Raw genomic sequence first — 23,776 nt, 5'->3', positions numbered from 1 at the left:
TAGAGAAGTTAAAGAAACTTAAACAAATCAAAATATTTTTATATTTAACACTTTTTTGGTTATTACATGATTCCATATGTGTTATTTCATAGCTTGGATGTCTTCACTATTATACTACAATGTGGAAAATAGTAAAAATAAAGAAAAACCCTTGAATAAGTAGGTGTTCAAACTTTTGACTGGTACTGTATGTATGCATGCATGTACACACACTTGAAGTCGGAAGTTTACATACACAGTCATTAAAACTCGTTTTTCAACCACACGTCTTTTTAACAAACTAGAGTTTTGGCAAGTTGGTTAGGACATCTACTTTGTGCATGACGGGGGGGCGGTGTTGCAATCTACTGCAAAGACTGCCTGCAGAGTTCTGTTATACTATCCAGGTCTGTTCCCAAACAATTTGAACTTCTACTTTTAAAAATCCACCTCTCTAAAAACAAGTCTCTCACCGTTGCCGCCTGCTATAGACCACCCTCTGCCCCCAGCTGTGCTCTGGACACTATATGTGAACTGATTGCCCCCCATCTATCTTCAGAGCTCGTGCTGCTAGGCGACCTAAATTTGAACATGCTCAACACCCCAGCCACCCTACAATCTAAGCTTGATGCCCTCAATCTCACACAAATTATCAATGAACCTACCAGGTACCACCCCAATTCCGTAAACACGGGTACCCTCATAGATATCATCCTAACAAACTTGCCCTCCAAATACACCTCTGCTGTTTTCAACCAAGATCTCAGCGATCACTGCCTCATTGCCTGCATCCGTAATGGGTCAGCGGTCAAACGACCTCCACTCATCACTGTCAAACGCTCCCTGAAACACTTCAGCGAGCAGGCCTTTCTAATCGACCTGGCCGGGGTATCCTGGAAGGATATTGATCTCATCCCGTCAGTAGAGGATGCCTGGTCATTTTTTTAAAATGCCTTCCTCACCATCTTGAATAAGCATGCCCCATTCAAGAAATTTAGAACCAGGAACAGATATAGCCCTTGGTTCTCTCCTGACCTGACTGCCCTTAACCAACAGAAAAACATCCTATGGCGTTCTGCATTAGCATCGAACAGCCCCCGTGATATGCAACTTTTCAGGGAAGCCAGAAACCAATATACACAGGCAGTTAGAACAGCCAAGGCTAGCTTTTTCAAGCAGAAATTTGCTTCCTGCAACACAAATTCAAAAAAGTTCTGGGACACCGTAAAATCCATGGAGAATAAGAACACCTCCTCCCAGCTTCCAACCGCTCTGAAGATAGGAAACACTGTCACCACCGACAAATCCACTATAATTGAGAATTTCAATAAGCATTTTTCTACGGCTGGCCATGCTTTCCACCTGGCTACCCCTACCCCGGACAACAGCACTGCCCTCCCCTCTGCTACTCGCCCAAGCCTTCCCCATTTCTCTTTCTCCCAAATACAGTCAGCTGATGTTCTAAATGAGCTGCAAAATCTGGACCCTTACAAATCAGCCGGGCTAGATAATCTGGACCCTTTCTTTCTAAAACTATCTGCTGAAATTGTTGCCACCCCTATTACTAGCCTCTTCAACCTCTCTTTCGTGTCGTCTGAGATCCCCAAAGATTGGAAAGCAGCTGCGGTTATCCCCCTCTTCAAAGGGGGGGGACACCCTTGACCCTAACTGCTACAGACCTATATCTATCCTACCCTGCCTTTCTAAGGTCTTCGAAAGCCAAGTCAACAAACAGATTACCGACCATTTCGAATCCCACCACACCTTCTCCGCTATGCAATCTGGTTTCAGAGCTGGTCATGGGTGCACCTCAGCCACGCTCAAGGTCATAAACGATATCGTAACCGCCATCGATAGGAAACAATACTGTGCAGCCGTATTCATTGACCTGGCCAAGGCCTTTGACTCTGTCAATCACCACATCCTCATTGGCAGACTCGACACCCTTGGTTTCTCTAATGATTGCCTCGCCTGGTTCACCAACTACTTCTCTGATCGAGTTCAGTGTGTCAAATCGGAGGGTCTGTTGTCCGGGCCTCTGGCAGTCTCTATGGGGGTGCCACAGGGTTCAATTCTTGGACCGACTCTCTTCTCTGTTTACATCAATGATGTCGCTCTTGCTGCTGGTGATTCTCTGATCCACCTCTACGCAGACGACACTATTCTGTATACTTCTGGCCCTTTTGACACTGTGTTAACAACCCTCCAGGCGAGCTTCAATGCCATACAACTCTCCTTCCGTGGCCTCCAACTGCTCTTAAATACAAGTAAAACCAAATGCATGCTCTTCAACCGATCGCTGCCTGCTCCTGCCCGCCTGTCCAACATCACTACTTTGGACGGCTCTGACTTAGAATATGTGGACAACTACAAATACCTAGGTGTCTGGTTAGACTGTAAACTCTCCTTCCAGACTCACATCAAACATCTCCAATCCAAAGTCAAATCTAGAATTGGCTTCCTATTCCGCAACAAAGCATCCTTTACTCATGCTGCCAAACATACCCTTGTAAAACTGACCATCCTACCAATCCTCGACTTCGGTGATGTCATTTACAAAATAGTCTCCAAAACCCTACTCAATAAATTGGATGCAGTCTATCACAGTGCCATCCGTTTTGTCACCAAAGCCCCATATACTACCCACCACTGCGACCTGTACACTCTCGTTGGCTGGCCCTCGCTTCATACTCGTCGCCAAACCCACTGGTTCCAGGTCATCTACAAGACCCTGCTAGGTAAAGTCCCCCCTTATCTCAGCTCGCTGGTCACCATAGCAGCACCTACCTGTAGCACGCGCTCCAGCAGGTATATCTCTCTAGTCACCCCCAAAACCAATTCTTCCTTTGGACGCCTCTCCTTCCAGTTCTCTGCTGCCAATGACTGGAACGAACTACAAAAATCTCTGAAACTGGAAACACCTATCTCCCTCACTAGCTTTAAGCACCAGCTGTCAGAGCAGCTCATAGATTACTGCACCTGTACATAACCCATCTACAATTTAGCCCAAACAACTACCTCTTTACCTACTGTATTTATTTATTAATTTATTTTGCTCCTTTGCACCCCATTATTTCTGTCTCTACTTTGCACTTTCTTCCACTGCAAACCAACCATTCCAGTGTTTTTTTAGTTTTTATTTGACTTGCTGTGTTGTACTCACTTCGCCTCCATGGCCTTTTATATTTTTATTTATTTACACATATATTTGTTTGCCTTCACCTCCCTTATCTCACCTCACTTGCTCACATTGTATATAGACTTATTTTTTTTTCAATGTATTATTGACTATATGTTTGTAGAAAGAAAATCAGCCAAGACCTCAGAAAAACAATTGTAGACCTCCACAAGTCTGGTTCATCTTTGGGAGCAATTTCCAAATGCCTGAAGTTACCACATTCATCTGTACAAACAATAGTATGCAAGTCTAAACACCATGGGACCACGCAGCCGTCATACCGCTCAGGAAGGAGACGCGTTCTGTCTCCTAGAGATGAACATACTTTGGTGTGAAATGTGCAAATCAATCCCAGAACAACAAAGGACCAGGTGAAGATGCTGGAGGAAACAGGTACAAAAGTATCTATATCCACATTAAAACGAGTTCTATATCGACATAACCTGAAAGGCCGCTCAGCAAGGAAGAAGCCACTGCTCCAAAACCACCATAAAAAAAACAGACTACGGTTTGCAACTGCACATGGGGACAAATATAGTACTTTTAGGAGAAATCCTCTGCTCTGATGAAACAAAAATAGAACTGTTTGGCCATAATGACCATTGTTATGTTTGGAGGAAAAAGGGAGCCTTGCAAGCCGAAGAACACCATCCCAACAGTGAAGCACGGGGGTGGCAGCATCATGGGGGTCTTTGCTGCAGGAGGGACTGGTGCACTTCACAAAATAGATGGCATCATGACGCAGGAAAATTATGTGGATATATTGAAGCAACATCTCAAGACATCAGTCAGGAAGTTAAAGCTTGGTCGCAAATGGGTCTTCCAAATGGACAATGAACAAAAGCATACTTCCAAAGTTGTGGAAAAATGGCTTAAGGACAACAAAGTCAAGGTATTGGAGTGGCCATCACAAAGCCCTGATCTCAATCCTATAGAAAATGTGTGGGCAGAACTGAAAAAGTGTGTGCGAGTAAGGAGGCCTACAAACCTGACTCAGTTACACCAGCTGTGTCAGGAGGAATGGGCCAAAATTCCCCCCAACTTAATGTGGGAAGATTGTGGAAGGCTACCCTAAACGTTTGACCCAAATGAAATGTAAAGGCAATGCTACCAAATACTAATTGAGTGTAAATGTAAACTTCTGACCCACTGGGATTGTGATGAAATTAAAGCTGAAATAAATCTATTATTCTGGCATTTCACATTCTTAAAATAAAGTGGGGAGCCTAACTGACCTAAAATTGAATTTTTACTAGGATTAAATGTCAGGAATTGTGAAAAACTGAGTTTAAATGTATTTGGCTAAGGTGTATGTAAACTTCCGACTTCAACTGTACACACACATATATAACTTATTTTATATTTAATTACATGTAATATCCTGTTCTGGTCTATTACTGTTCTGTTCTCTGTCATGTATTTGTAAGTTTTACATAGACCTGAGAACAGCAGCTGCTGCATGTGCAGTAGTTAATGGAGATCCTAATAAACTAAACTGTCTCGCTCTCAGCACTTTGATTCTGTAAAGGTCACAAACCACTTCCTCAAACAGTCCACTTCCTCTAGGCGAACAAATGAGAGACAGAGCCTGCCCTGCCAGCGTGGGTGGAGAATACGTGTGTGCATGAGTATGCATACATGTGTATTTGTGAGTATTTTTACTCTCAGCATTATCATTCCGTGACCACAGAAAGAGAAAGACTGAAGTTCTCAGTTTAGGGAGGAGAGAAACAAAAAACGAGAGGCTTGGTTGGAAGATACATGTCGTTTAACACCACCATGAAGAAGAAAAATGGTGCTAATTATACAGGAAACTATTAATCCTCCCTGTATCATGTGACAAGAAGCCACACAGTGATCTAACGAGTGTCAAACATTAAGAATTTTACTTTCACTCCAGTATAATACAATGGCTCAGATATTTTGTCATGATCACACTATAGTAAGCAATTCTGTCTTAGCATGGTGCAAGTCGCCTATTTTAAGTGTGCAACATTGAAATACTGTTAATTTCATCAACAAAAATATTCAGTTTTTTTATGTAAGCATTTCACTGTACGGTGTACAGTTGTTATATTCGGTGCATGTGACTAACAAAATTTGAATATTCATCAAACATTCATTTTTCAGTGGCAACTGACGAGACTATAACTGACTAAATAGACCCAGATAAAAAATATATTTCCAGTTGACTAAAACGAGAACATCTGACTCAAATCTGACTACTAAATGGACTGGAAAAGAGTTGGAGAGATTAGAGCTTTCAGTGATAAGCTAAATTAATATTAGAAGCACAGATGCAAAGCGTAATTCTGTTCAGCAGTTAGAAGGATGCGCCAAATCCGGCACATACAGCCGAGCCTACATCAGCTGGTGCGCTGCGGGAGAGCAAGAGATGAGTGTGGGCAGACAGGCTCCGCTCCAACGCCACCTCCGATTACACACGTCCCATGCGACGCTTGCTTTCCAATAGCTAACCAGTCATCGCCAGCGTTCTAGTTAGATACCCTTTGCACCCTTTGCCTAGTTATGAAACACTAGCTGCTTTACGAAATTAAAAACAATAGCAGCATTAAGTTTAACAGTAAAACAAACAGCCTAGCTAGTTCTCTCCCTTGAGTATAGAATGTTTTTGAATTTGTAGTCACGCTCAACCCTCGCACTTTCCCCACTGCATTTCATAGACAGGTACTGTAGCCAACGTACTAGCTGCGTCTCCCCCTTTTCCTCAGAGAAAACAGCTTGATTCTAGCCATTACTGTTCAAAAGTTTGGACCGATAAGACCGGCTATACGCATCTTCCCATCAGTGTATTGGAGGGCTGCATTTTACGCTCGTGAAACATATCGCAGGTCGTTGTAAAACTAGGCTATTTACCATTTTGTTTAGGCTACACCTTGTTCAATTCCGTTACCTCATCAGCTAGCTATAGCTAACAATCTGGGGTGCGTTCAGCACGATACAATGTTTTGGAACGTTTAGATAACATATTTCCATATAGAACAAACCTGCCTCTGACATGTTGATTAAGGAATAACGTCTATCTATTCATGGAATTTCTATCTGCAACGTATTGCAGCTGAACTTGGCCCTGGTAACATTAGCAATAGCCTATATGTAAACATGTGGTGGCACGGGAAGACAGGAAAATGGATAGCAAACAATGTACTGACCAAATAACTTTATTTTGAGTTCATGTGGACTCAGTGACTCAGACTTGAGCACGGGGACTCTGACTTCAGCCATAGGGACTCGTGACTCGATAAGGGCTCTAGGTTTAGTGACTTGACTACATCTCTGGGCGTAATTACACAGTAAACACATTGTAGTATCACAGTAATAAGACAATAACATAGGGCTGTTACTAAAAAATAAAAGTATTGCATGTCAGAGCTATTGTCCAGGGACAGTGGTATGCCATGCCTGCATATTGCCAAAGGTTGATTATCCATGTGACATACACTACATGGCCAAAAGTATGTGGACACCCGCTCGGCGAACATCTCATTACAAAATCATGGGCATTAATTTAGGGATTTGCTTCGATTCAGCCACAAGAGCATTAGTGAGGTTGGGCGATTAGGCCTGGCACTCAGTCTGTGTCCCAAATCATCCCAAAGGCATTCAATGGTGTTGAGGTCGGGCTCTGTGCAGGCCAGTCAAGTTCTCCACACCTATCTTGCCAAACCATCTCTGTATGGACCTCGCTTTGTGCACGGGGGCACTGTCATGCTGAAACAAGAAAAGGCATTCCCCAAACTGTTGCCACAAAGTTGGAAGCACAGAATCGTCTAGAATGTCATTGTGTGCTGTAGTGTTAAGATGTCCTTTCTCTGGAACTAAGGGGCCTAGCCCGAACCATGAAAAATAGCCCCAGACCATTATTTCTTCTCAACCAAACGTTATAGTTGGCACTATGCATTGGGGCACGTAGAGTTCTCCTGGCATCCACCAGACCCTGATTTATCCGTGGGACTGCCAGCTGGTGAAGCGTGATTTCGCACTCCAGAGAACGCGTTTCCAATGCTCAAGAGTTCAATAGCGGTGAGCTTTACACCACTCCAGACGACGTTTGGCTAGGGCTGGGCGATAGAGTACATTCAGAAACTATTCCTTTGCTATGAAACTCGAAATTGAGATCAGGTGGATCCTGTTTCTATTGATCAACCTTGAGGTTGCTACAACTTGAATTGAGTCCACCTGTGGTAAATTCATTTGATTGGACATGATTTGGAAAGGCACACACCTATATAAAAAGGTCTCACAGTTGACAGTGCATGTCAGAGCAAAAACCAAGCCATGATGTTGAAGGAATTGTCCGTATAGCTCTGAGACAGGATTGTGTCGAGGCACAGATCTGGGGGAGGGTACCATAAATTCTGCAGCATTGAAATTCCAAGCACATAGTGGCCTCCATTTTTAAATGAAAGAAGTTTGGAAGCGACAGGTAGCCTAGTGGTTAGAGCGTTGGGCCAGTCACCAAAAGGTTGCTAGATCGAATCCCCGAGCTGACAAGGTCGTTCTGTTCTACTCCTGAACAAGGCAGTTAACCCACTGTTCCTGGGCCATCATTGTAAATAAGAATTTGTTCTTTACTGGCTTGCCTAGTTAAATAAAAAAGTCTGTAATGTAACAAAATGTGGAGAAAGTCCAGGTCTAAAAATGTTCTGAATGTATATCGAATACATTTGATTAATTTAAATTCATATTTTTGAGCGATATTCCAAATGCCTGTTTTGCAGAGTCAAGTTTTTTTTGTAATTTTGTGTGTTTATGTCCACTTGTTCTCATGGTCACCTCTTTCTCCCAAGCCCATCCCTCTACCACTCACAACAAGATGAGAGATCAGGGACAGTGGAAAATGAATGCTCAGTTTGTCGTGCAAGCATTACGGTTGCATGTATTGCTAGCAACATTTAGTCAAATAAAGATAGCTATACTAGCTGTTTAGTCTGTTTTATAAATGTGCAATAAGCATTAAAAAAAAATATATATATATAAGGAATTGGCAACTAGTTCTCATTCTGAGAAATAACGTAGGCCACTTGATTTCAACATTGAACAAAGAGGACAGGCTAGCATGTTGATGAAAGTCTGAGACAGACAGAAGGTTGTGTTCATAATTCAACTGTGTTGCATTGTCAGCTGAATTCAGAGCTTGTACCTAGATCCAAGTTGGCAAAACTTGAAATATAAATATTAGCTGGCTACTCACTAGCACGTGGACTTGTGCTTGAGAGATTGTTTATGAGATCTGTGTTCATTTTATATAACGCCTGCTAAATTATTAGTGAATGTGCATTATGCACGTTTCTGGTTAAATTTGTAACTAAAAGCTGCAGTTTGCCATGTTGCTAATGCTGGGTTACTATGTCACAACATCTCCCTGGTCATGTTTAGTGGTGTTTACATCTAACCAGAGTGGTCAGAGAACAAACAAACAAGAGGGAAGCTACAGAAGAAGAGAAAAATGAGGAAGCAAAGGAGGGGAAGAGGACAAGGCAGCAGTGAAATAAAAACATAATGTGCCAAGAAAAAGCAGATGGAGAAAAGGGAGGAAGTATAGTCAGAGGAAGAGGCCGAAGAATAATAACAAAAGCAGAGCCGGGCTAAGGCCAGGCCAGTGAACCCCACGGTTGTGTCAAAGGGCCAAATGTAATCAGGCGTTGTAATTAAAAGCCTATTACTCTGCAGCCATCCCATCCCAACCCAACAGAGAGCCATCTGCACTATGCTGTGTTGCACATGCCTTCCAGAGCCCTGCCAGACCCTACAGCCAGTGCCCACAGGCTCTCATCTCAGTATGGAAACAGACTGAGGATGGGCATTAACAGACTGGGAATGGATGGCGATTGAGCACAACCAGTATGGTACAGCAGGGAGGGATGCTTACTATGGCAACAGCGACTAGGCAGATGGCTCATCAATAAACACATGTACAGAGAGACACACTCGTACACAAAAGACACCCTCCCTCTGTCAAACACACACACACAAGGATAAACATGTGTTCAAACACACCAGTAATTACAGTCAAATGCATTACCCTCCAACAGAAGCATTGGCTACTCAAACATTAACAAGCAGCCCATGTCACATAATGCTAATGCAATGAGGCTGTGGAGTCAACACTTTTGTATTTTTGGGGTTGAGTAAGTACACACTTGTGGTCAACCTCATCTTAGATACTGTACAGCAGACATGCAGGCACTGCGAAACACACTTCACCTGAACTGTGGAAACTGATGAAGACATCACTGTTAGTTTATACTGGTTGATTACAAAGCGGTCAAACTGCCAAAAAGATCTAATGAGCATGTGTGAGAGAAAGGTTAATACAGACATTTATGCTGTACAGAGACTTCCTGTCACAACATGTAAATGATTAAAGTTGTTTAAGCGAATAACTCAAATAAAAGGTTATAAAATGTTTAAACTGTACATTTAGATGTGTGGCAAAACAGGACCCTGAAGAGCATCTACCCCCAAGCCATAAGACAGCTAAATAGTTAAATAGCTAACCAATAACTACCCGGGTCTATCTGCATTAACCCTTTTTGCACTAACTCATCACATACGCTTCTGCTATTTTTTATTTCACCTTTATTTAACCAGGTAAACTAGTGGAGACCAAGTTTTCATTTACAACTGCGACCTGGCGAAGATAAAGCAGTGCAACAGAAACAACAGTTACGCATGGAATAAACAAGCGTACAGTCAATAACAGAATAGAAAAAAAGAAAGTCTATATACAGTGTGCGCAAATGGCATGAGGTGGTATGGCAATAAATAGGCCATAGTAGCAAAGTAATTACAATTTAGCAGATTAACACGAGTGATAGATGAGCAGATGGTGTGTAAGTAGTGATACTGGTGTGCAAAAGAGCAGCAAAGTAAATAAAAACAATATGGGGGATGAGGCTATTTACAGATGGACTATGTACAGCTGCTCAGATAGCTGATGTTTAAAGTTAGTGAGGGAAATGTAAGTCTCCAACTTCAGCAATTTTCACAATTCGTTCCAGTCACTGCCAGCAGAGAACTGGAAGGAAAGGCGGCCAAAGTAGGTGTTGGCTTTGGGGATGACCAGTGACATATACCTGCTGGAGCGCGTGCTACGGGTGGGTGTTGTTATCGTGACCAGTGAGCTGAGATAAGGCGGAGCTTTACCTAGCATAGACTTATAGATGACCTGGAGCCAGTGGTTCTGGTGACGAATATATAGCGAGGGCCAGCCGACTAGAGCATACAGGTCGCAGTGGTGGGTGGTAAAAGGCGCTTTGGTAACAAAACGGATGGCACTGTGATAACAAATTGGATGTAGTCTGAGTAGAGTATTGGAAGCTATTTTGTAGAGGACGTCGCCTAAGTCGAGGATCGGTAGGATAGTCAGTTTTACTAAGGTAAGTTTGGCGGCGTGAGTGGAGGAGGCTTTGTTGCGAAATAGAAAGCCGATTCTAGATTCAATTTTGGATTGGAGATGTTTGATATGAGTCTGGAAGGAGAGTTTAGTCTAGCCAGAGACCTAGGTATTTGTAGTTGTCCACGTATTCTAGGTCAGAACCGTCCAAAGTAGTGATGCCTAGTCACTTTATCCCCTGCACTGGTACCCCGTGTATATAGCCAAGTTATCTTGACTTGTGTATTTATTCCTCATGTTATAATTGTTCTATTTTTTCCTCTGCATTTTTGGGAAGGGCCGGCAAGTAAGCATTTCACTGTTAGTCTATACTGGTTGTTTATGAAGCATGTGACATACAATTTGATTTGATGCAAACTTCAGCATTTCCAACCTTTCTCTTCCCTTTTTAATATCTTCTAGCTGTAAATTGTAAGTTCTTCTTCCTCAAGGTTGAGGGAGAGACTGGAGTGGAAATATTCCCCCCAGGAAGGGTAGTGTGTTTTGCAATGAAGGTCTACAGTAGCCTCAACAGCACTCTGTAGGGTGGCACCATGGTGGAGCCGGAGGACAGCTAGCTTCTGTCCTCCTCTGGGTAAATTTACTTCAACACAAAACCTAGGAGGCTCATGGTTCTCACCCCCTTCCATAGACTTACACCATAATTATGACAACTTCTGGGGAACATCCTCCAACCTATAAGAGCTCTTGCAGCATGAACGGACATGTCCACCCAATCAAAACGATCAGAGAATGTATGAATCTAGTAGCTTGTTCAATGAACCATAATTAATGAACATGCACCTGTGGAACGGTCATTAAGACACTAACAGCTTACAGACAGTAGGCAATTAAGGTCACAGTTATGACAACTTAGGACACTAGAGGCCTTTCTACTGACTCTGAAAAAAACCCAAAAGAAAGATGCCCAGGTTCCCTGATCATCTGTGTGAATGTGCCTTAGGCATGCTGCAAGGAGGCATGAGCACATCAGATGTGGCCAGGGTAATAAATTGCAATGTCCATACTGTGAGACGCCTAAGACGGCGACACAGGGAGACAGGACGGACAGCTGATCGTCCTCGCAGTGGCAGACCACGTGAAACACCTGCACAGGAACGGTACATCCAAACATCACAGGTACAGGATGGCAACAACTGTCCAAGATACATCAGGAACGCACGATCCCTCCATCAGTGCTCAGACTGTCCGCAATAGGCTGAGAGTGGCTAGACTGAGGGCTTGTAGGCCTGTTGTAAGGCAGGTCCATGGGCACAAACCCACTGTCGCTGGACCAGAAAGGACTGGCAAAAAGTGCTCTTCACTGACAAGTCACGGTTGTGTCTCACCAGGGGGGATGGTCGAATTCGCGTTTATCGTCAAAGGAAGCCATGACCTCATAAAACAAAAATCTAGAACCCCACAAGTCTGGTTCATCCTTAGGAGCGATTTCCGAACACCTGAAGGTACCACATTCATCTGTACAAACAATAGTAAGCAAGTATAAACACCATGGGACCACGCAGCCGTTATACCGCTCAGGAAGGAGCCGCGTTCTGTCTTTAGAGATGAACTTACTTTGGTGTGAAATGTGCAAATCAATTCCAGAACAGCTGCAAAGGACCTTGTGATTATGCTGGAGGAAACCAGTACAAAAGTGTCTATATCCACAGTAAAACGAGTCCTATATCGATACAACCTGAAAGGCCGCTCAGCAAGGAAGAAGCCACTGCTCGAACCTCCATAAAAAAGCAAGAAAACAGTTTGCAACTGCACATTCGAGCGCTACAGACAGAAATGGACAATGACTCCAAGCATACTTCCAAAAGATGTGGCAAAATGGCTTAAGGACAACAAAGTCAAGGTATTGGAGTGGCCATCACAAAGCCCGGATCTGGGCAGAACTGAAAAAGTGTGTGCGAGCAAGGAGACCTACAAACCTGACTCAGTTACACCAGCTCTGTCAGGAGGAATGGGCCAAAATTCACCCAACTTATTGTGGGAAGCTTGTGGAAGGCTACCCGAAACGTTTGACCCAAGTTAAACAATTTAAAAAGGCAATGCTACCAAATACTAATTGAGTGTATGTAAACTTCTGACCCACTGGGAATGTGATGAAAGAAATAAAAGCTCAAATAAAATCACTACTATTCTGACATTTCACATTCTTAAAATAAAGTGGTGATCATAACTGACCTAAGACAGGGAATTTTTTAATAGGATTAAATGTCAGGAATTGTGAAAAACTGAGTTTAAATCCGTTTGGCTAAGGTGTATTTAAACTTCCGACCTCAACTGTGTGTGTGTGTATGTATATAAAATCATTTTGGGGAAGGAAAGGAATAGCTCCCTTGTGTGCTCTGCCGGTTATCAAGTCGACAGCCTTTCCTGCAAGACTTCTTGGAAACCAATCTTAAAATGGAGAAGCAGCAGGAAGCTAACAGCAACCACATTGAAATGTGAGATATTTACATCTTATAATTCTCTCAGACGGATCCATTTTCCACATGGCTGATCAAGCCTGGGTGCCAGTCTGTTTCTGCTCTCTTGCAACACACACACTTCCAGATCCCCTCATGCAAGACAGCAGAAAGACTGGCACAGGTTAGATCTGACCACCACACTCAGGATCACTGCCCCTTCCTCCTACAGTACTGCATGTGACAGTGGGTGACTGTGCGTGCAAGTGTCCAGTGCTGTGACAGTGGCTGACTGTCCAGCTAGATCACATCTGATTATCGCTGCTCAATGACAAATGATTCAGCATGAATTCCCTTCATACAACAGTAGGGTGGTATGATTCATGTTCTCCACACACACAGTGAAGCTCTTGTCCTCGAAAGGCTATGCCAAAGATAGTTTCCCCCGGGACAAACATTTTGTCTTATCCTCATAGCTACAGTAGTCGGTGAGGCTTGTGTGTTTGTAGAGTGAATCATAACCCTTCTGTTGTAAGTATTAGTGCTTCTCTGTACCAGGAAACCTTCAATCACTACAGGGATTGACGGTAAAGAGACTCACTAAGCAATTAGCCATGCTAACAAACAGAAGGATACACTGAAGTGAGGGTTAAACCCCTGGTCAACTTTCAATATTAAACTGTTTAAATACAAACCAATCAACACTCATTTCCAGATCTCAAATGTTTGGTTGAAAAACCATAATCTATAACAATTTGCTTGTCTTTCCCCATTTTCTCTCCTCCTTCCTCTGCTTACAAAGTTGGATACCTAAACCATCTGTGAAGCTCACATCTGGTGAGGAGTACTAGAGTTGAGTACACTAGCATGTAAAACAGTGTTTAGGCTCGGAGTATTGGAAGTATTCAAGCATATGAAACAGTGTTCAGGCTAGTATTCTAAGTATACTAGCATGTGAAACAGTGTTCAGGCTAGTATTCTAAGTATACTAGCATGTGAAACAGTGTTCAGGCTAGTATTCTCAGTATACTAGCATGTGAAACAGTGTTCAGGCTAGTATTCTCAGTATACTAGCATGTGAAACAGTGTTCAGGCTAGTATTCTAAGTATACTAGCATGTGAAACAGTGTTCAGGCTAGTATTCTAAGTATACTAGCATGTGAAACAGTGTTCAGGCTAGTATTCTCAGTATACTAGCATGTGAAACAGTGTTCAGGCTAGTATTCTCAGTATACTAGCATGTGAAACAGTGTTCAGGCTAGTATTCTAAGTATACTAGCATGTGAAACAGTGTTCAGGCTAGTATTCTAAGTATACTAGCATGTGAAACAGTGTTCAGGCTAGTATTCTCAGTATACTAGCATGTGAAACAGTGTTCAGGCTAGTATTCTCAGTATACTAGCATGTGAAACAGTGTTCAGGCTAGTATTCTCAGTATACTAGCATGTGAAACAGTGTTCAGGCCATTAGCATGCGATTGTGAAACAGTTGAGATTAATATGTAACGCAATGCTGTTTGTTATAGGAAATGTTGAACACCCGACCAGTAAAAAAAAATATATATATTTTTTGTTAAACACCTGTTGCTACTTAGAGGTGTGACATGCCGGTGCATTACTTTTAAGACAACAGATTTTCTTTAAGAGTGGTTTTGGTAAATCCTGAGAAGTATTTTCATATTACTTACAACCTCATGCTAATCACATTAGCCTACATTAGCTTAACTGTCCCGTAGGCGGGGGGGACAACAATCCTGTTCGGGTTAAGAAGAGTTTTTGGTAAATCCTGAGAAGTATTGCTTTAGCAGTACCCTCCTGTCCTGTCTTGACTGCCTGGGACGGTATTAAAAACAAACTAACATTTGGCCAGGAAGACAATTTCATTTCCCAAGACGTAATACATGACCAAATATGTGAACTCCTGTTTGTGTTCACATACTTTAGGTCATCTAGTGCATCATGGGCATTAAAATAGCAGCAAAGGGGGGACCAACTCCATAACAGCCTCCAATCTTCTGGGAAGGCTTTACATTAGATGGTGGAACATTGCTGCTTCCATTCAGCCACAAGAGCATTTGTGAGGTTGAGCACTGATGTTGGCCAGTTATGCCCGGCTTGTAGTCGGCGTTCCCATTCATCCCAAAGGTGTTAGAAGAGGTTGAGATCAGGGTTCCGTGCAGGCCAGTCAAGTTCTTCCACACCGATCTCAACAAACCATTTCTGTATGGACCTCGCCTTGTGCACGGGGGCATTGCCATGCTGAAACAGGAAAAGGCCTTGCACAAACTATTGCCACAAAGTTGGAAGCACAGAATCGTCTAGAATGTCATTGTATGCTGTAGCGTTACAATTTCCCTTCACTGGAACTAAGGGGCCAGCCGGAACCATGAAAAAAAAAAAAAAACAGGCCATTATTTCTCCACCAAACTTTACAGTTGGCACTATGCATTGGGGCAGGTAGCATTCTACTGGCATCCGCAAAATCCAGATTTGTCCGTCGGACTGCCAGATGGGGGAAGAGTGATTCCTCACTCCAGAGAACGCGTTTCCACTGCTCCAAAGTCCAATGGCCGCAAGCTTTACACCACTCCAGCTGACACATGCATCGCGATCTTAGGCTTGTGTGTGGCTGCTCGGACATGGAAACCCCTTTCATGAAGCTCCCTACAAACAGTTCTTGTGCTGATATTGCTTCCAGAGGCAGTTTGGAACTAGTAGTGAGTGTTGCAACCAAGGACAGACGATTTTCACGTACTACAGCACTCTGCGGTCCAGTTCTGTGAGCTTGTGTGGCCTACCACTTCACAGCTGAGCCGTTGTTGCTCCTAGACAATAACAACATTTACATTTACATTTAAGTCATTTAGCAGATGCTCTTATCCAGAGCGACTTACAAATTGGTGCATTCACCTTATGACATCCAGTGGAACAGCCACTTTACAATAGTGCATCTAAATCTTTTAAGGGGGGGGGGGGCAGAAGGATTGATTTATCCTATCCTAGGTATTCCTTGAAGAGGTGGGGTTTCAGGTGTCTCCGGAAGGTGGTGATTGACTCCGCTGTCCTGGCGTAGTGAGGGAGTTTGTTCCACCATTGGGGTGCCAGAGCAGCGAACAGTTTTGACTGGGCTGAGCGGGAACTGTACTTCCTCAGTGGTAGGGAGGCGAGCCGGCCAGAGGTGGGTGAACGCAGTGCCCTTGTTTGGGTGTAGGGCCTGATCAGAGCCTGAAGGTACTGAGGTGCCGTTCCCCTCACAGCTCCGTAGGCAAGCACCATGGTCTTGTAGCGGATGCGAGCTTCAACTGGAAGCCAGTGGAGAGAGCGGAGGAGCGGGGTGACGTGAGAGAACTTGGGAAGGTTGAACACCAGACGGGCTACAACACTAACAGTTAACCGGGGCAGCTCTAGCAGGGCAGAAATTTGGCAAACTGACTTGTTGGAAAGGTGGCATCCTATGACAGTGCAATGTTGAAAGTCACTGAGCCCTTCAGTAAGGTCATTCTACTGCCAATGTCTATGGAGATTGCATGTCTGTGTGCTTGATTGTATATACCTGACAGCAAAGGGTTTGGCCGAAATAGCCGAAACCACTAATTTGAAGGGGTGTCTCCAGACACACACATACGTAATTCCAAAGCAACTAGGACAATTTTACAGTTGATCAATGTATTTATAAAAGGCTTTTTTACATCAGCAGATGTCAAAGTGCTCATACAGAACTCAGCCCAAAACCTCAATGCAGATGTAGAAAACTCCCTAGAAAGGAAGTAACCTAGGAAGAAACCTAGAGAAGGACCATGCTCTGAGGGGTGGCCGGTCATCTTCTGGCTGTGCCCGATGGAGATAAGACTACATGGCCATTCAGGCAAGATCGTTCAAGATATCCAACGCTCATAGATGAGGTCCAGGGTCCGGGGGGGGGGGGGGGGGGGGGGGGGGTTGAAGAGAGCGCAAGAGAAAGAAGGGGATACTAGTCAGTTGCGCAACTGTATGCATTCAACCGAAACGAGTCTTCCACATTTAACCCAACCCCTTGAGATGTCATTGAAGGAGTTCAAGACCTGTCCAAGGTGGATGGTTGATCGTGGCAACATTAGGCTATAGAGCGGGGATGGGCCACTGATAGGGGTGGGGGCCCAAACAATTTATATACACACACACACTTAATGACTCACAGGGAGTGCTGTTTTGAAGCCACCGCACGTCCATTTTGGTACTCAACCACGATTATAAAACAAATATTTGGGAAGCTATAGAAATGCATTGTGATGTCTACATTTAATATATTAGACACCGAAAATGCATACTTCAACATAGAAACAATATACAAAATGTATACTTCAAGGAAAATGTTTAAGTAATAAATGTTACGGTCCCCACTTCAAAATAAATAAAAAAAGACATTACATTTTGTACTGTAGAATTCCATTCATTCCTATGGAGGACTGCTCCTTCTAGGGAGTGCCAATATGTCCAATCAGTGGCTTCATAGCCCCCCTTTGGCCATTACATCGCATCAGCAATCCAGGGTTTATATACACATCATTGGTCTGCATACCCACATGCAGTAAGAGCCAGCCCTAGCCTTTTGGGGGCCCTAAGCGACATTTTGTTGGGCCCTAGGCAGGCAAGGGCAATTACACAGCCATAATGCAAATACTCAAAAACAATACATCCAACACTAAAAAAAATCATGGAAAGGTTATAAAGTCATCAGCGGTCATAGGTTTGGTTAAATTTGAGCCATGATTTAAATTTTCTCCAGTCCATGCAGTGTATTCCAGTATATGGTAATTCTGTCAGAAAGTTATTCCAGTATATGGTAATTCTGTCAGGAAGTGAAATCTGCACTCTCAGTAAGTCAACTCTGACAATGGTGGTAACTGTTTAGTTTGTTATCAAAAATATGAAGTGTTTGTAGAGTGATTCAATTGATTTTAGAATGGTGGCTACTGCAAGTGAGAAAAATGACTAGTGAAAAGATCATTGCATGCAGTTGTGGGTCCTAAAGGAAGGTAAGGTCCTATAAACCTTACATTTGATAGTCCAAACTAGACAGTGTTAACCACCGTCACCGGTTACTTGAATGTCAAGTTGGAGTCCAAATGATAACGATATATAGGACATGGCATTTGACCCTCTACCAGTACCAACAATGGAGTGTTTTTTTTTAACACCGGTATGGAACAATATTGCTCTGCAACTTAAACTATAATAGCAGGCTTAAAAATAAAGCTTTGTTTGCGCAGCCCGATTCTGATATGTTTTCACTAATTGGTATTTTTTGACCAATCAGATCAGCTCTGAAAAAATATCTGATGTGAAAACATCTGATTGGTCAATACCAATAAGTGGGAAAAATATCAGAATTGGCCTCCCTGTGTGAACGCAGCCTTAGTCTAAAAATAGACTGCATTCGCTAGGGAAAGTAGTCTAATGAATAGCGGCAGTACTCTAGCTTTAGGTCAGATACTCACGCCCTGGTCTTGGGGAATCCCATCGACAGCAGCACGTCCAGACTTGACCCATGTTTTACAGTGCCCGATCGATTCTGGCGCTGCCTCCGCGGGGTGACTTTGGTGTAAAGCTCTTCTTTAGCTGCCATCATAACTCACCGTTCCATTGGTATTTCAGTCCTCGGTTTCACTTACTTTCAGTAAAACCGGAAAGATGGAGGCGGACAGGCAGACATTGAAAACAGCGGATAATTTGTGCTAAACGGAATTAGACTAGATTTGGCTACACATGAACGACAATCCCTTGGAATAAAGCGAACAAGAGGTTCTGTAGACAAATGTTCTGAACACAGAATGAACTAAGCAGCTTCCTGGTGAAACGCAGATAAAGTCATAACCATAGCTGCAGAAGGGGGGTCACTAGTCGGAAGTCACTTTTGCTCTCACAACGTCGCCGAGTCGAATGCGCTGACTAGGATGTAAACTATTTTTGCTGCGAGTTTCTTGCAATTGTTCGCTAAAAACGTTAACACATTTATGTCCTGAAATTATTTATCTAATGTAACTATGCCTCAAATGTCTTATTTATGAATGGATTTTGAGTGAGCGTCGGGCCAGCCTGTCAAAAAGGTTGCAGCTCTCAACAACACCGCCCCTTTTTCTTAAAGAGACAGGATTCACTTACAACGGAACATCTTTCTGTATGATCAAATGTATCCATTCGGTGTTTATACAGTGACTGCGCAAACAGAATATAAGTTGAACCATGTGCATGTGGTGCAGAGAGGGTATCTGTGGAATTCTTAAGACATTCCTAATTACAAAAACGATTTAAGGATATCGGTCTGTAACTGTACAAATTGTATATCTTTAAAATGTTTGGGTCTGGAAAGCAGTAAACCTACATGGGGACACCTAATTGGCACAGGTCAGAGGGCATATTAACATGTTCTAATTAGCCCTACACCAAGTCTGCTATACACTGTAAACAAAACATTTTATACAATGCACCTTAAGAATATTATCTCCCTCAATCTAGGCTGAACTGATTATGGTAAAGGGTAGATAATACTCAACGGTACTGAAGGACCATGGATGATCTTAGCTAGCACCTTGTGGATACATTGTAAATAACAATAGCTCAAAGTCAAAGATATGGAAAGCACAACTATTACAAAAATGGTCTTTCACAGACTGTTCTTCAAATATGATTTAATATTAGAATCAGGTTTTACCTTAAAACAAATACATGAATCTGTCAAAATCGTAAAATGCTCAATAAAAAGATGTAGATTAAGACCTGCCTAATTTTTGCAAAATAAATATCTTAAGTACGACTGCACCCATGTACCTTGTATGATGGGATATTGTGCTCACAGCAACATCTTTGGGATGCTAAACTTGATAACTTGCAAAGAAGGAGACTGTTCCTCTCAACAAGCCCGGTTGCTAGTCTGTTACTGCCCTTGACAACTTCTCATGGAATTGTCATGCCAAACGTGTTTAATAGTGAGTGACAGAGAGTTGACACGGCAGCACAAACTGATCTGGGACCAGCAACAAACAATACACATTTGAAGAATACAAACATTAGGAAATGTGACCAAAATAGCATTTTACCACCTGAGAAACATTGCCAAGGTGGGTCTGTTTCCATGCTTTTCTTCCAAGCATGCTTGACTACTGTAATGCTCTCCTGTCTGGTCTACCCAAGAAAGCCAGTGGTCAACTGAAAAACATACAGAATGCTGCAGCACGGGTCCTGACCAAGACCAGACGGAGAAGCCACATTACACTGGTTTTATGGTCCCTGCACTGGCTGCCTGTGAGTTTTAGAATTTACTTTAAGATTCTTCTATTGGTTTTTAAAATCAATCCACAATTGTGCACCCAATACATGTAAGGCATGCTTTTAAGTTATGTACCCAGTAGGTTCCTCTGGCATTGGCCTTTTAACTATCCCTAGGACCAAGAGGCATGGAAAGGCAGCCTTTAGTTACTATGCCCCCAGACTCTTGAATAGCCTGCCAGAGAACCTGAGGGGGGTCAAAACTGTGGACATTATTTAAAGAGGTCTTAATACATCTTTTTAGATATGCATTTCCTTAGAATGCTTTTTAGTCATTCAGTTTGTTATTCTTTTGTTTTTTTCTGCTCTTATGTCTGTTGTGTAGTAAATATCAGTTTATTTATTGTTTTTATCCCCCCCCCCCCCCCCCCCCTGTAAAGCACATTGTGTTGCATTCCATGTCAGAAATGTGCTGTATAAATAAAGCTCGATGTGAGTTGATCAAACACAATTTAAAACTATCTGTAGCTACCGTAAACAAAACATTTCACATTACAACTCACTGAACAGCATGGATATTCACAGCACACAAGGTATGCGTATCAAACTGCACCCTATTCCCTACATAAATGCCCTAGAGCCTTGGTCAAAAGTAGTGCAGTATATACAGAATAGGGTGCCATTTGGGATACATCCAGGCATGGGACAGAGGGAGCTGTGGAATTTCCAAAGCTTGTGTCAGGTTGAACAATCAAGACTTCACAAGGTGAATCCCTTGTGAAGAATGTAGGTTGTAGCTCAAAATGACACTAATCCCCATATAGTGCACTTCTTTTGACCAGGGCCCATAGAGCTCTATATTGGGCTAGCCTAGCAGTTAAGTGTTGCGCAAGAAACCAAATGGATCAAATCCCCTTCTGCCCTTGAGCAAGGCAGTTAACCCCCAACAACTACTCCCCAGGCACAGATGACATGGATGTCGATTAAGGCAGCCCGCCACACCTCTCCGATTCAGCGGGGTTGGGTTAAATGCAGTAGACATTTTGGTTGAATGCCTTCAGTTGTGCAACAGAGTAGGTATTCCCTTTCCCCTTCCTTCTAGTCACTATATAGGGAATAGGGTGCAATTTGGGACGCAAGGCATAAAATGCATGTTCGATTGGGGTTAGAAAAATATCAATGACCAGCGTTATTGAAATATTTTGGGGAAAATAGAAAAGTCCTATACACACAGCCGCCACAAAATAATGCAGACATACAGTAGGTAGACTGCCGGTTAGAGAAATATTAAAGTGGAAATAGTTTTTATAAACAGATGGAATTAAAAAAGATAACATTAAAATCAATCCACACCGAGCAGGTAAAAGGGCCAGCGGTATTAGCATTTACCCAATTATCTCTCCTTCCTCCCAAAGTGTGCACTTTGCTTCACTGATTTGAAAGGAAATGGCTGGTATAAGGAAAGAAATGTGGAAGCTCCCACAAGCCCATGCCACTGCCAATCCAATGCTTTGAGATGTGGGAAGCAGTGAACAAGAGCACACTTCAGGAGAAAAGTGAGATGTTATTGGGACACACCCGCATTCATTGTCGTTGCCGTAGACTCCTGAGTATATCCTGGATATGTGTTGCATACCCTGGCTATACCACGAAAGAAGACTTCTGTTTGAATTCCCCCTGGAACAGACAGAAAACTGCAATTACAAGACTGCACCTTTTCACTGGAAAAAAAGGACAAAGGACAGTAACCATTAAGTCTTTAGAGAGACGGTCCTCTGCAGCTCAGTTGGTAGCGCATGGCGCTTGCGACGCCAGGATATTGGGGCCGATTCTCGGGACAACCCACACGTAAAAATGTAGGCACGCATGACTGAGTTGCTTTGGATAAAAGAATCTGCTAAATATTATATTTCCCTGACAACGAAACAATACAATCGTAATAATCTAATTCTCAGAAATTGAATTTGAGAGGAGAGAAAACAAAAGCATATACAAATTATTTTCAGCACAATATTGCCTGTTATCTTTTGAATTAATCTTCTGCTTGCTAAAATGTTACAAACATACCGGAGAAATGGAAGAAATACTTAGAAATTAATGTCTAAAAAGCACCAGACTTGTAAAGACATTACAAAGACCGATGAAACTTACATCCTCTTCATCGCCATACTCCGATGTTGGCTGGTAGACCACTGAGGGTTTGGGTTGGCTGTAAGAGGAACACACCAAGTGAGCCTACAGTGACATCTACAAAGCCATCAGCCACTTTAAAGTGTACTCTGTTGTATTATTTACATGATGTTCTCTTTTTATGAAATGTTACATAAAATCCTTAATTAAAAAGCATCCTAACTAAGCCCTCAGCAACAGGGGCTGAGGAAACCATAGGAGGACACAGATGTAATTTGACACTGGCACTGAAATCCAATTTGCTAAGTCCTGCATTAACATGATCAGACAAAGTAATCAGTTATTAAAGAGTCCACTTACCTTGCACTCTTTTCTGTGAGGGCAACAACAACAAAAAATAAGTGAATTAAATGTAGAGACAATTGTATGATGATTTGAATTTGAAGGTTATAACTTGCAGTTCATAATGTTTCAGTCACTGATCTGGGCCCGTATTTATTAAAATGTCTTTGAATAAGAGTTCTGATCTAGAATTAGGTCCCTTCTGTCCATGCAATCTTATTCATTATGATCTAAAAGCCCAATCTGTTCCTAGATCAGCACTCCTACTTCGAGATACTTTATGAATACATGACCAGGAGTGGTTAGGGGGTGTGAACTCACTAGGCAGGTATCCTTTGCGGCGGGCGTACCACAGTCCAAAGCCCAGCAGGGCCAGGGCTAGGAGAGCCACGATCACCCCGGCAACAATACCTCCAGTGTTGATGTCACCTAGACAGAGGAAAAAAGGAGCGTAAATTCCACCAAAATGTATCTGTTGATGCATCTTCCCACACTACAACCATTTGCACATTGCTAAAACACTGCACGAGCAGATAAACTTAGCAAAAAAAGAAACCCTGTCTTTCAAAGAATTAGTAAAAACCCAAATAATTTCACAGATCTTTATTGTAAAGTGTTCAAACACTATCCCATACTTGTTCAATGAACCATTAACAATTAATGAACATGCACCTGTGGAACGGTCGTTAAAACACTAACAGCTTACAGACAGTAGGCAATTAAGGTCACAGTTATGACAACTTAGGACACTAGAGGCCTTTCTACTGACTCTGAAAAAAAGAAAGACACCCAGGGTCCCTGCTCATCTGCGTATTTTAAATGTGCCTTAGGTATGCTGCAAGGAGGCATGAGGACCAGGGTAAAAAATTGCAATGTCCATATTGTGAGACGCCTAAGACAATGCAACAGGGAGTCAGGACAGACAGCTGATCGTCCTCGCAGTGGCAGACCAAGTGAAACACCTGCACAGGATCGGTACATCCGAACATCATACCCGCGGGACAGGTAGAGGATGGCAACAACTGCCCGAGTTACACCAGGAATGCACAATCCCTCCATCAGTGCTCAGACTGTCCGCAATAGG

At 42.8% G+C, this 23,776-nt stretch overlaps 2 protein-coding genes across 2 annotated transcripts in view; both read right to left on the bottom strand.

Annotated features, from left to right (window-relative positions):
• ubash3ba (ubiquitin associated and SH3 domain containing Ba) overlaps positions 1 to 19,048 on the bottom strand; it is a 60,456-nt gene extending 41,408 nt beyond the window's left edge. Inside the window, exon 1 of the mRNA XM_055942931.1 lies at positions 18,453 to 19,048. Within this exon, the coding sequence (XP_055798906.1) occupies positions 18,453 to 18,583 (131 nt within the window). The 5' untranslated portion in view covers positions 18,584 to 19,048. The remainder of the gene's footprint in view (positions 1 to 18,452) is intronic.
• Positions 19,049 to 20,639: 1,591 nt separating this feature from the next.
• f11r.1 (F11 receptor, tandem duplicate 1) overlaps positions 20,640 to 23,776 on the bottom strand; it is a 36,913-nt gene continuing 33,776 nt past the window's right edge. The window contains exons 7-10 of the mRNA XM_055942930.1: positions 23,014 to 23,121; positions 22,711 to 22,723; positions 22,372 to 22,429; positions 20,640 to 21,897 (exon numbers count right to left, since the gene is read on the bottom strand). Coding sequence (XP_055798905.1) covers positions 21,862 to 21,897; positions 22,372 to 22,429; positions 22,711 to 22,723; positions 23,014 to 23,121 — 215 coding nt within the window. The 3' untranslated portion in view covers positions 20,640 to 21,861. The remainder of the gene's footprint in view (positions 21,898 to 22,371; positions 22,430 to 22,710; positions 22,724 to 23,013; positions 23,122 to 23,776) is intronic.

This window comes from Salvelinus fontinalis, chromosome 13 (genome assembly GCF_029448725.1).
Source record: "Salvelinus fontinalis isolate EN_2023a chromosome 13, ASM2944872v1, whole genome shotgun sequence".
Classification (NCBI taxonomy): Eukaryota; Metazoa; Chordata; class Actinopteri; order Salmoniformes; family Salmonidae; genus Salvelinus; species Salvelinus fontinalis.
Note: the sequence above shows the minus strand (reverse complement) of the source record. Positions and strands in the feature narration are given on the sequence as shown.